Here is a 14190-nt window from a genome sequence, read left to right as displayed (position 1 = left end):
GGCCGCGAGAAGGACTGTGGGCCCCCTGGATGGCGAGACACCTCTGTCGGGGTCCCGGGTGCCTGGAGCGGAGCAGCGAAGACTTGCGGCTGGCGGATAGGCCTGTCTCCCCGGCTGCGGACTTTCACGCAGGCGCCCAGTTTCGTTTGGGCCTGCGTGGTCACTGATGCCGGACGGGGCACAGCGGACTGCGGGACTGGATCTAGAGGGGCACGGGGACCCTCTTGTTGTCGGATGCTGCTCCCCCTATTGTCTCCCCCCCCCCCGGGCGCTCTGGAAGCGGAATCCCGATTTTTGGGCGCAATTGTTGGGCTGACTGCCCTGCGGTCCCTGCGGGGACAGGAGGAGATTTCTTAAGTACTGCCTGGGACCGGGGGGCGCTGCCGCCATTTGATAAGGAGATAGAGGGGTGAGGCGACGATTTTTGGGACCAGCACGGTCTTCCCAGCGCTGGGGTCCCAGTGTGCTAAAGAACTGCGAAGTGAGGCCTGCTTGGAGGAGGGCCTGTGAGACTCCAGGAGTGAGCCCGGACGTCTAAGCGCCGACGCTGCTGTTCTGGAGGGGGGGGGGGGGGGGGGTCGAGCCCCAAGGACATATTCTGGACGCTGAGACGGTGCGGAGTTCGGCTGACTGGCCTCTGGGGCGGGCGACTGGCCATCCGCAGCCTGGACCCTGACGACGACGGATGGGTTGACCTGCCACGCCTGACGCCTCTGCGGAGTTTTTGGCGCCTGGAGTTGCGGCTCTTACTGTGGTGTTGCTGCTACCTTGCTGCAGATTGAGTGGGGACGGTGACTGGATGCGGTGCAGGACCCTCTATCTTTCTGCCTGAGAGGTCTACTGAGCTACCCCGACTGGTCAGTCCCAGTTCCCTTCAGCGCTGTAGACTGAAATCCTCGCCTAGGCAACACTGCTGACTGGCGGGCGCAAAGCGCTGCAAATCGCTGCGAGCGGCCTCTGAGATTTATGAGACTCCCTCTTGGAGGGGGTCGAGTGCAATAGCGCTGTAATGGGGTCCCCCAGACAGGAACCAACCTAAACTGTATTTCGACAACAAGAGATCCAAATCCAGCGATCCCCCGTCGGGGGAGGGGGGAAAGAGCGGCGCTGAGTCGGCTACGGAGAGAGACCCATCGGATCAAGACATTCGCAGTATACTGATGGCCATGGAAAATAACCTGCAGGGCGGGATTACCTCATTAGGTACAAAGATGGATGCACTCGCGTATCGTATGGATCGGATGGCGGAACGGCTGGACAAACATGCTGAACGTCTTGACATGTCCGAGCGCCGCATAGGTGAGGTGGAGGAGGCGCAGACCACCTTGGACTCAGAACATAAGCAGCTCAGTAGAGTGATTCAACTCCTGCAGAACAAGGCTGAGGATTTGGAGGCGCGGTCTCGCAGATGCAATATACGCATTATAGGTTTACCAGAAACCACGCAGACTGGGAACATGGAACTGTTCGTAGAAAATCTCTTGAAAAAACTGCTAGGGGAGTCAGCCTTCTCTGGGATGTTCGTCATTGAGAGGGCGCATCGCACACTGGGCCGAGACCAAAACCCGGTGCGCCCCCACGCCCAATGATAGCCAAACTACTTAATTACAGGGATTGCAACACGGCGTTGAAGATCGCCAGAGAGAAGGAGCCGTTGACGTACGAGGGCTCCACGCTCTCCCTCTTTCCCCGACTTCACTGCGAGGGTGCAAGAGGCGAGACGGCAGTTTGTGCCAATGAAACGTATACTCCGAGATATGGGCACGGACTACGCAATGTTATACCCTGCTAAGCTGAGAGTCAATCGACAGGGGAAGTCCATGACATTCACTGATCCGAGGGCTCTCCAGAAAGCCCTCAAGGAATGGCGCAAGGAAATGAGACCTTCAACAGAGAGCGGACGGCCCGACGACTCGGTGGACGGCTCCCTGGATGATCAGGACTGAGGCAGTGCACTGCGCCTTGTGGCGGGAAAAAATTGGCGCTACGTATGGGTGAAGTATTGACTTGAGTCTTCGCTGTTGGTACTGGCAGTCTTGGCTGCTGCCTTGGCCAGATCTTTGTCCTCTGCGCCACTCATTTGTGTTCCCTGGCTGCCCGGGGCGTGTGTGTGGGGGGGGAAGTGGAGGGGAGAGGGGGTTTATGTTAAGCTTGGCACCAGTATTGCATTAACAGTCATTATAGATTACGGGAAGTTATTGATGCTGTGAGGGTGGAGCCCTGGAGGCAGTCCAACGCCGCGCCCACTTCAGGCGCCATAATGACTGCTTGGACTCTTGCATGATCCCTCTTGCACAGAGTTTTGCATAGGAGCTGTGATGATTGAGCGGGAGGGGACTGCATTGTACGATATGGTGCGCGGTTGTCCTCTATTTTTAAGGGGCATTAATAAGATGTTTGAGACCACTTGCTACCAATTTTCCTGTTTAGGAGGCAGGGGGGTGGGGCACAGCAGCGAGACTTTATGTGAGGACTTGTTTTAGTTTTGCTGCCAGCGGCCTACCTACGCCCCAGCGTGTTACACACCTCCCCAAGTAGGGTTCCTCTGTGTGGGGGTTCTTCTTGTTTTTCTTTTTCTTATTTCTTTATTGGTAGTTTGGTTGGTGCGGGAAGGGGCGGGGGTTTGATGCCATGGAGAGATGTGTTGCGGAGATCAATGCGGGTGGGGGGACGGGTCGCGGCCTAGTTGGTGTTGGGCAGGCGTGGGAGGGGCAGGGGGGGGGACTACATGATTGTTTTTTAGTGCAGTGTGGAGGGGGTGGGGGACTGTTAGTTTTTTGTATGGATGAGAATCTTGTTGGCACGGATCCGAATAGACAGGTACTTTTGACACAGGCATGGACTGTGATACAATGTCATTTATACACACAATTCCCCCTAAAATGACACAGCAGTCTCACGCTACTGAAACGATCACATTGCTGACGTGGAATATTAGGGGTCTGAATGACCACCGCAAGTTCAGGCAAGTCCTTCAGTACCTCTCGGGGCATGCGATCGACGTAGCGCTAGTGCAGGAGACGCACTTGCGCCCTGACAGCCCGACGCTACGCTATAGAGGCTTATCGAACAACATACATGCAGCGGGATTTACCTCACATGCCAGGGGAGTTTTAACCTGGGTAAATCCTAAGGCTTCACTGACGTTGACCCCGGTTGCCACTGATGGGGAGGGACGATATGTCATCACAAAATGTGTTGGAAAGGGGATGGATTTACACATAGTTAACACTTACGGACCTAATTTCGACTGCCCTGCCTTTTATTTGGCTCTGGCATGTCGTGTGGGGGGGTGACTTTAATATGGTCCGACAGCCTATGCTAGATAGATCCGATGGCCCTGATCGGCGTCCCTCGCCCTCTGCCAGGGTTCTGGAGGCTGAGATGACGCGTCTGGGGATGCGGGACAGTTGGAGGACTAGACACCCGACATAGGGAGGATACACGCACTACTCAGCTCCACATGTTATTCATACCCGTATTAATTTTTGGTTTTCCACCTCACACCTCCTCTCTCTGGTTCAGTCATGCCGAACGCTACCACGCACCTATTCTGATCACTCCCCAGTACTCATCACGCATAAAGCCCCGGCGAGACGCCTTCCTACGTTTACCTGGCACTTTCCCCCTTACTCGTTGATGGATGATGTCTTCCGAGAAGAGTTAGCTGTTGCCATCGAGGATTTTTTTTTACAAGAACGTTGGCTCAGTGGACTTGTTCTTGACGGTTTGGGAGTCCTTGAAGGCATTCATACGCGGAGTGTCCATATCTAAGCATGCGGGTGTCCTTAAATCAATCAGGGGCCGCCTGTCGCTGCTAGAAAACAGACTCAGGGACATTGAGGCACGACGCTTGAGAGATTCTAGCACAGAACTTATCCAGGACTGAAGACAAACGATCCGCGAATATCACGAGGAGGTGGATTCCGAGGTGAAATATTTGGGAAAGTATGCCATTGCGAGATCCTACGGAGAGGGAGAACGTCAAGGTGCAGTATTAGCGCAGCTGGCGATGCAGCGTAGGCACTGTGCGACGACGCCTGAGATGAGATTTCCCCCCAGACTGGTGAGCTTTTACCTGCCGGTTGCGGAACGTTTTAGGGACTTTTATGCACCGCTGTACGCCTCCAGAGGGCCTGCTCCGGAGGAACGTATACTGGATTATCTGACGCACATCCAACTGCCATGGCTGACCAACTCGCACTGCGAGTTTTTGGGTAGGCCGTTTGTGCGTAAGAAAATTGTTTGGGCACGGTCGTCGATGAGGGCTAGGAGCGCGCCGGGCTGTGATGGCTTAACTGTCATTCTACAAATCGTACTCTGAATTGCTGATACCTCGATTATTGACACTTGTTGAGCAGATGGCGGAGGCAGGTGAGATACCCCCCACGATGCGGGAAGCATTTATAGTCGCTATTCTTAAGCCGGGGAAGCCCCCAGAGGATTGTGCTTTGTACCGCCCGCTCTCGCTGCTAAATGTGGATGCGAAGATTTTTGCGAAAATTATCGCTAACCGCCTCAGCCCATTGGTTACCACGCTTGTTGCTCCTGAGTAGGCGGGCTTTGTCCCGAGTCGCAACCTCACTTACAACTTTAGGACTGTATTTGCGCCATTTCAGCACACACGCCAGGATGTCTCTGCTGTAGCGGTTTTCCTGGATATGGAGAACGCCTTTGATTCTGTCGAGTGGCCTTTCCTTAGACAGGTACTGAGCCGCATGGGAGTGGGAGGCCTCTTCCTCCAACTGTTAAACACACTCTACGCCTCCTCCCGGCCCGTGTCCGCATAGGATCGCTTACGATAGAGCCTTTCCCCATCGGTCGCGGCACCAGGCAGGGCTGCCCCCTTTCGCCTATTCTTTATGTCCTGGTCGCAGAGCCCGAGGCTTGCGCTTTGCGCGAATATCATGGGCATCGTGGAATACGATTCCCCACGTACCATTTGATAGTGTCCACATATGCAGACGAAACGCTTCTGTATGTGCGAAACCCTGAGGATAACCTCCCGACAGTGCTGCGCGAAGTTGTATTATTTAGCTCGCTATCGGGGATACACGTGAATTGGAGCAAGACACTAATGTTTCCGCTTACGCCTGCCACTAGGAGATTTGAAACAGAATATCCTATTCAGTGGACCTCAGACTCGGTGCGCTATTTAGGAATCCGGCTGCACACTGATTCGGAGGTGGTTTTCAGGGAGAATTACGGGGTGGCTGTATCTAAGTTAGAAGATGCCGTGAATAAATGGATAGGTCTCCCCTTGTCATTGGTGGGTCGCATTTCCTTATCGAAAATGATCGTTCTTCCACGCTTCTTGTTCTTGTTTAGTAACATACCCATGGTGTTATCGGGGGCCTTCTTCCGGCAGCTTCACTCTCTTCTTCTGCGGCTGGCATGGGCTGGAAAAGCAGCCTAGAGTGGCATGGGAAATACTCATTCGCCCCTTTGAGGAGGGAGGACTGAACGCCCCGGACTTGGAGCTATACTATCGTGCTGCACAGAGCGCACACGCGTATGCCTGGATTCACAGCCCTGCGGACACACCGCACTTGCGAATAGAATCGATAGTAGCGGCCCCGACCCCCCTTCCAGCGCTGATGTCGCGCCGGACGGGTATACTCGATTCCCTGAATGTCGTGACGCATGCTTGGCATCATTTGATGGACGCGCAGGCCTGTTCGCTGCTATATGCTCCAAAGGCGCAGCTGGCCTGGTATTCGTGGCTTGACCCCTGTAGGGATAAGGGAGTGCTGTCTGCACTAGCCTCCTTGGATATCACCCAAATGGGCGACCTATTCACAGAAGGCAGGGCTCGAACCTGGGAGGAGACAGACCCGGAGGGCGCTTCCGGCTCCCTCCTTCCTCGCTTCCAGTTCCATAGAGTCCGACATGCATTGAAGGAGTTGCTGGGGGAGGATATGACGGAACCTCAGGTGGTTTTAGCGTATGATTTTATTGATAATGCTAGGACGCCGACTAAATTAATAACGAACTTGTACCACATAACACTCTATGAGCGGACAACGGATTATACCAAACCCCGCCTGGCATGCAGACTGGCCTGGCTGTAGACCTGCCTGAGGTAAAGTAGCATTATTGCAGTGCCAATGTCAAGAGGGTGTCGCTTAACGGACGTCACCGTCTGCTGCATTTTAAATTCTTGAATAAGGTTTACTACACCCCCGAGCGGCAGTACCGATATGGACTGAGAGAGAGCCCTGGATGTGAAAGGGGTGGAGACCAGACAGTCTATTGTCTTCATTTGGCTTGGCTTTGCCTGAGAATTTCCGATTTTTTGTGTGCTGTCTACGGGAAGTGAATAGAGTTACTGGCCTGTCGATTGCCCCGGCTCCTCTGCTGGCCCTACTGGGGTTCTCTAAAGACATACCGCCTGAACTTAGAAGGCTCGTAGACCTGGCCTTTTTGTTTGCCAAGAGATGCGTTGCGCTTACCTGGATGCGAAGCCCGACCCCGACACTCTCTCAATGATCTCGTGAAATGCTCTACTGTTGCACACAAAGTGAGCTGTATAGCGAATTACTACCACCTCGTAACAGACCCAAGAACTACTGGGCGCTGAAGTTGGAGAGGAGATGTGTCCAGGTGGCTCCTGATTTGAGCGAGACAGACAGCAGCGGCAGAGGGGATGCAGGAGGGTCCACCACCATTTCACACGGACGAGGAGACACTTGATTAGGGGGTCACCTGCTGGGATTCATGGCGTTATGTGTTGGACCTGTTCGGAGACGAGGGGGGGGGGGGGGGGATTTGAGGGGTGAATGTAACCTTATTGCCCATCAGTGATGATTACTGTACTGGGGATAAAGTGTTATTATTTGATTGACCTATACTTGATAAAATGTCGCTGTGCCGATATTCTGCTCTATGTGCCTGCTTGTTGACCGACTTGATTGTTTGTTTTTGATATGCCAATAAACACATAATAAAAAATTAAAAATTAAAAAAGGCCCTAGCAAACCCCTCAATCCTGTCCAATTTTAGGCCCAATTCCCCACATACCTCGTTAACCAAAATGTTGGAAAAAAATGTAAATAGTCAATTCAGTACGTGCCTAGAAAAATACAACTCATTACATGCCTGCCAATCAGGGTTCAGACCCAAGCACTTCATGGAGTCCGCCCTACTAGAGGTATGCGAAACCATCAAAATGACCTTGGATGCTGGCTACAATGCACGGTTGACATTACTTGATCTCTCCGCAGCGTTTGATTCCATCTCCTAAAACATTTTCTTGAGGCGGATTCAAGAAATTGGCATCTCCCATAGTGCAATGGCTTGGATCAGATCCTATCTGACCAACAGGAGACAACTGACAGCTTGAGGACAATTCCGTTGCTTTCGAAGTGGCGCATGGCTCATCTGTCAGCCCTGCGCTATTCAATATCTAAATGGCCTCTCATCCCTGTGATAGCCTCCTATGGAATCGCTATCGTATCATATGCTGATGACACACAATTGTACCTATCCCTAGACAAAGGCTCGTTGGTTCCAAACTTGACTTCAAAAATGGCAAAAACACTGCAACTGAAATCTCAGATACTGTAAAAGATACTTTGAAGAGAAGCCTTAGGTTTCGGCCTGAGCACTGCTACAGTTTTCTGATCACACCAGTAGTTCCCCCACACCTCCATCCCAAAAATATGGGCCATGGGGATCAATTTAAGCGCTAGTATTGTTCTTAGCACAAAGGAACTACAGTAATAGTTGGGGTGGAAACATTCGCCTATAAACTGCTCGGCGCTTTAGGTTTTCAATATAGGGAGTAATTGATCAACCAGTGGGAGTATAGCAGCATTGTAGTTCCAGGATATCAGAGTTAAACAATATTGTTACAACCGATGCCCAGTAGCATACATACCCTTAAAATCTCAAGGAAAGGCCTCACAAGCATTATATATAGCTAATCTAGAATTCACAGATTTTTAGATCAAAGGGTGCTCTACAAAATGTGAACTGATTGCACCGGCGCGTCAAGCCAATGCTTCAAGTTTACCTTGTACAATATTCATACTGGTCATTAGACAGGGGTCAAAGAATACACATGAAATTCGATATTACCTTCCCTATCTTCGGTGCATTGCTCCAGGAAACTGACATCAAAGCAGTAGAGAAGGGCCATCAGAAGGGCCAAGTTGACAGCATCCAATGAACCATCCGCTTCCACATTCACTTTCTCCAAGTACTCAATCAGCAGTAGTGTGTCATCCTTGCCCAACGGTGACTGGCAGGTCCACGCAAACAGGCTTTCTGCCAATGTCTGCCGACAATCCTTCACTAGATCTGCAACCTACAAAGACATTTTAAAATGTAACATAAAAAGTAAAATTTCCTATTTGTCTGTACTGAAAGAGTAAACAAACAGGTACTGTTAGCCCTTTTAATTGATTCCATCCAGAATACAAAGTAAAGTAGTAGGACTAACTAACTCACTGTAGGTACTTAATACTGAAATGTATCTTTCTCATTATAGATATTGGGCCACTATGGCCTCACCATAATGAGCAGCTAACAAGAGAACATGACCAATGTGATTGCAAAATATACAAAGAGTGACTTGCAAAGCTACTTTAAAGTGGACTGGGCATGCACTGAAAGGCATCTGAAACCTGTTGGGCCTTGAACGCAGAACAACCTGGAAATAAGACATTTCACAGAGTAAACAACATGTAAAACTGGAGAAAGTGTCTAAAAGCAGATTATACACGGTTACTTAAATAATGTAGACTTGTGAGATCAAACAAGAAAGAGCAAGGAGGAGGAAGCTTAGGCCCTGGGGAAAATTAGAGAAGTTTTCTTCTGTGATAAAATATCTTTTCTACCTTGTACACTTTACTCTTATTTGCGTGTACAAGGAGTGATTCGTAACTGATCATAAACTTTTACACATATACACCAAAATAATCTGTCTTGACAGTTGACTGGTTAACATACTTTTGGGCACTGCGGACAGTTGTCTCCTTCCAACTGCTGTAAATAAACGTGTCTCTGGAGACATCTGATGTTTACTGACATTTTTGACAGACTAGTGATGGGGCATTGGTGGGTACAACGGACAATGACAGGGCGATGGGCTGACTGCCCTTCCCCAAACCTGATGCACCACTGTAGCTAAAGGTAAGAGGCCTGTCAAATCTATTTCAGTACTTGGAAGGAGATGAACATGATGTTGGCCCTCTGCAAGGACCAACCATGTAACCTCGTCCTGTTATTTCACTTTCAGAATTCCGCAGAAGATTTAACCGTATCTCCCTATGGAGCTGCGGAAAACAGTTGTTATAGCACTCATTCTGTCTCGGATCGATTATTGCAATGCTCTCTATCTTGGTTTGGAAAAGAGACAATTGAACAAGTTGCAATCCCTACAAAATGAGGCAGCTCGGACCCTATTGAATCTCCCTAAATATAGCCATATATCTGGGGCTATTAGAAAACTTAATTGGCACCCAGTTAAGGATCGAATTGAATTTAAAGCATTATGCTTGGTTCATAAAACCTTATATGGAAGCGGACCCATAGAATATTGTAAATCATTTCAATGGTATATTCCTGGTCGCTCCCTTCGCTCAACAAAGCAAGCACTCGTTAGGAGTCCAAGAATCAAGGAACCAAAGTGGGGTGGTAGAAGCCTCTCCTATCTAGCTCCCAAACTATGAAATAAGCTACCATTAAATATCAGATCCTCAGCGGCCCACGCACACTTTCGGGCCTTGTTGAAAACCTGGCTTTTTCCCGCTGAGTTACCTTTCCTCCCCTGCCTTTCATATCGCTGCTATTCTAGCGCCGAGACACCTCGGCAATAGAGTGCTTTACAAACTTTCATTCATTCACAACATTTGGACAGTAAAGTGGCAGGCTTGCCAGGATGCATTTGGAAGGCATGGATCATTTAAATAAAGCATATTACAGGGGGGGTAAGAATAAGGGGTTTTGCATGCCTTGTGCGCGATGAGTATTAATTGAGGAAACAAAAGTTGAACAAGTCTGAGCACAGATCTGGGTCCATTCACAACAAGACTCCCACACGTTGGTTGTTAAGAAAGCAATTGCGCTTAGTGCAAACTCGTGCATCAATGAAGAAGTGGTTTGTGTTTCTTCACCATGCATCTGTACTATCCTTTCTTTGTTATTTTGCTTCTTTAATGAGCCAAGTCTTGAACTTGGATCTAGAGGGATGCTCAATTTACTATTCTTTAGCAAACGAAGAGTGTCAAAAACAAAAAACTAAGCACTACACATTTCCTGCCCTCCAAGTGAGTTCTGTTTAGTGAGCATACTGTGATGTGACGAAATGAGGACAGAGAAACAAACAACCCCATATCACCTAAAAAGACCTAAGCTTATATGTGCATGGTAAAGAAAAATGTAAAAATGTGGATTCATGGCATTGGTATACAAAGGCTGATACCTCTAAACAATTTACCTTAGAAGAGACCTTTTGGAGAAAATAGTGCACTTAAGGAGGGCTATGGAGAGAGTCGCTGAAGACGGTCAGCTAAATGTATTTCTCGATTGTTATACTGAAGCTTCCAAAAATAATTAAAGACTTAGATTAAAGAAGCTCGGCACGAATTCTGCCTGTTGTGACCATGACTGAGGACTAAGGGTCTGCGAGTCTCCCATGCTGGGTGAGAGATCACCATCCAGGAAGATCAAGAACACTTGCCTGGAACCTGTAGCACCAGCTTGTGGCTGACCCAAAAGCAGTGGGCCCTGTGAGATGAAGGAGATACCTTGGAGGGAGCAAGGTGCAGTGCAATCAGTTGCTTGGATCCTGGGAGCACAGAGTGAGATTCTGGTTTGTCAGGAAAGCCGCACCAATTGGGCTGCCAGCCTGTGTGCCAAAGTCTGTATCCCCCTTTCCAGGTGGGCATCACAGTGAAGAATAAGGGAGCTGCACTGTGAAAGACTGAGGGCTGTTGCCCAATACAGAGCTGTAACTTGAAGAGGGCCGTCACCTTGTTTGTGACGTCCACAACCCCAGTATGCCAGGTGGGACCACAGTGGAGAGAAGGCCCTCGTCCTGTATGTGCTGCTGCAACACTACCAGTGTGTCAGGAGGAAGGCGCTGTGAAGGAGTAAGAGGGCAGGAACCTTGACTTCCACCTGCAGCTGGAAAACACACAGGCTGGGAGCCGTGGAGTGTGAGAGCAACAACTTCAACTCCCTCATCCGATGCATTGGAGACCTGCCTTGGATTCCCGGAAAGAATTATCCATCAGAAGAGCACAAAATGATATCCACAGCTTCATGCCATCCGAGTACAGCGGAGCTGCCAAAGGGTGCTGGGGGACTCTGAACCGCCACCCCTCAAGAGTGGGTAGGGTTGACAAAATGGGCCACCGGCCCTGGTGAACTTGTTCTGAATTGACACACACCTGCACGGCGACTCAAACATCCTGAAGGTCAATGAGCACACCCAGTATCCACAATAGATTCAATAACAGATCTTGTGTAGGGTCAACATACAATAACGCTGCTTTGAAACAAGACATCAAAAAACTTCTCGATCCAGCAAGCAAAATATCTCCTTTACTTAGCCCTCCTCTTGTAGTTGGCGTTCATAACTGTAATGCATGCTTTTACACAATGGAAGAGAGGAAATCATCCAGATTTTTCCCTCTCAAACTGGGATTATGAACAAAGCTTTGGATTCCTGCCTTCTAGCATATAACTTGAGTATAAATTTCAGAATTCGGATGGGCCTTCACTGACTCAGTCAAAACAGAGTTGTTAATTTTCAAGTCAAAGGAGTGTGGAACTCTGAACAGGAAAGATGAGTGCTCTCAGTTAGAGATCTGCGAGGTGCCTCCCGTGCTGTGTACATAATATTGTCCTAGGTTATGTAATGCTGCTAAATCAGTCGAATGTGGTGCAGGTCTGCAGGGCCACAACAGAGGCGAAGTTTGGACTGGTCTGTGAAAAGTCCTCGGACACGTGGAGGGGCTGCCCGCTGAGGTGTTAGGCTGCAGTGACCACAAGAGCTTGCAACTAATCATCTTGCTGGTGGTATAGAATAGGTTACATCATACTATTGCCAACACCACTACCCATAGTCCTCTCCCTCCTTTCTGCTGTTTTTTTCCTCTTCCCTACTTACTGTATAATCGCCCTAGAAGATGGTCGTTAAACTTTGATGTCTTTTTCATCCTGATTAAGCATGTTGATTTTGCCCATCATTACTGCTGATGTGCACACAACACAAACTACACTAGGCAACATATTCCGCCTACGATATACAGAAAATGTGAACTATGTTGATATGTACATCAATTCTGAATTCTCACCCCAATATTCTTTGTATGTTTAAAACCATTAATAAAGAATTGAAACTGAACTCAGACAAGACGGAAATCCTCATCCTGGGATCATCGCCCTCCGCCTGGGACGACTCCTGGTGGCCGCCTGCCCTGGGCAGCGCACCCAAACCAACTGACCACGCACGCAACCTGGGCGTCATCCTGTACTCCTCCCTCACGATGACCAAGCAAGTGAACGCAGTCTCATCATCCTGCTTCAACACCCTGCGCATGCTCCGAAAGATCTTCCGATGGATCCCCACCGAAACCAGGAAGCCGGTCACCCAGGCCCTCGTCACAAGCCGTCTGGACTACAGGAACAGCCTCTACGCTGGAACCCCAGCCAAACTCCAGAAAAGACTCCAGCGCATCCAGAACGCCTCAGGAAGACTCATCCTGGACATCCTGCGCCGCAGCCACATCTCCGCCCACCTGAAAGACCTGCACTGGCTCCCCGCCAACAAAAGGATCACGTTCAGACTCCTCACCCACGCACACAAGGCTCTCCACGACCTGGGCCCGAAGTACCTCAACAGCCGCCTCACTTTCTAGACACCCACCTGCCAGCTCCGATCCGCCAGCCTCGCCCTCGCCTCCGTCCCAAGAATTCGGAAATCCACTGTCGGAGGAAGATCCTTCTCCTACCTGGCAGCCAAAACATGGAACTCCCTCCCCACTCGCCTACGGCTGACCCAGCATCACCTCTCCTTCAGGAAACTACTCAAGACCTGGCTGTTCGAGCAGTAGCGACCCCCTCCCCCCCCAGCGCCTTGAGACCCTTACGGGTGAGTAGCGCGCTATACAAATTCTGTGATTGATTAAAAATCAAAGCAGTGTATGGTAAATGAAAATACACCTGTATAAAGGTGAATCATGTCCGCAGAGCTCGTGGAGTGCAGAAAACTTTGCTGTGCGTAGTGCAGCGTAGTTTCTGCCCGGCTCGCGCACGCCTATGGTAAGTTGGCGAGCGCGAGCTGCCGCTCAAGTAGAATTTCTACTCGAGCGGCAGGAAGATCGCTCCGCCACTTGCAGAACTCTGCTGAGTTTTATGTCACTTCATGGAGTTCCGCGTAGCTGAACTCCGCCAAGGCCTAGTCTAAACCAAAATATTTAGAACATCATTTTACGCATGTATTCATTACATAACTTTGTGTAATGTGTGAGTTCACGTTAACTATAAACTTTGACTGTCCTTTCAGTTACCAAATCAAAACTTAACGCAGATGCAAGATTTTAAGTCCTCTTTTACAGACTTTAGGACAGAGTTCCACATGTCAAGACCGGCTTCATTTTCCAAGTGCATCTTGAGATCAAGTTAGAGAGGTCTATAAACTTTTGTCGGCCGAGTCCCCAATCTAAACCTTTTTACACGTCGAGCACCCCCACCACCACCTGACAAAAAAGTTCTGAAAGCTGGCACTCTGCATCATTGATGGCCATTACCCCCTGCAGAGCCCAGGTCGTATAGGGCAAATAATATTAAATAAAGGTAGAGATTTCAGTAAACTGAAGTTTTGGTTATCCACGTGCTTATTCTAAAGTTCAAATGAAAAGTTTCCAAGAAAAAAATTAGCACAAAAAATTACATTGGTGCTTTATTTTTCACATAAAACACAGCATTTAGGATAAATTAGCAAAAACACTCCCAAAACACAGGTGTGGGAGTGCATGTTTTTCTCCACAGAGACAATGTGTGGATGGATTCTTGCTTCTGCCATTCTTAGGTTGAGCTCCACTTCCATTCTTGAGCAGTGCCTTGAAACAGGAGTGCTCACAAAATGTTGTAATATATTGTTTGCAGTTTTATATAGTGCGAAGGTGACCCAAAGGTATTGGAGCGATTTACAGGAGCATCTTTTACATTACACATGCA

The 14190-nt window shown here is 49.3% G+C and overlaps 1 protein-coding gene across 2 annotated transcripts in view; it reads right to left on the bottom strand.

The window, feature by feature from the left end:
* NUP205 (nucleoporin 205) overlaps positions 1 to 14190 on the bottom strand; it is a 920380-nt gene that overhangs the window by 823858 nt on the left and 82332 nt on the right. For both annotated transcript variants that reach the window (XM_078671666.1, XM_078671676.1), the window contains exon 6: positions 8080 to 8308. In XM_078671666.1, coding sequence (XP_078527792.1) covers positions 8080 to 8308 — 229 coding nt within the window. The remainder of the gene's footprint in view (positions 1 to 8079; positions 8309 to 14190) is intronic.

Source organism: Lissotriton helveticus, chromosome 1_1, assembly GCF_964261635.1.
Source record: "Lissotriton helveticus chromosome 1_1, aLisHel1.1, whole genome shotgun sequence".
Taxonomy (NCBI): domain Eukaryota; kingdom Metazoa; phylum Chordata; class Amphibia; order Caudata; family Salamandridae; genus Lissotriton; species Lissotriton helveticus.
This window is presented reverse-complemented; position numbering and strand designations above follow the sequence as displayed.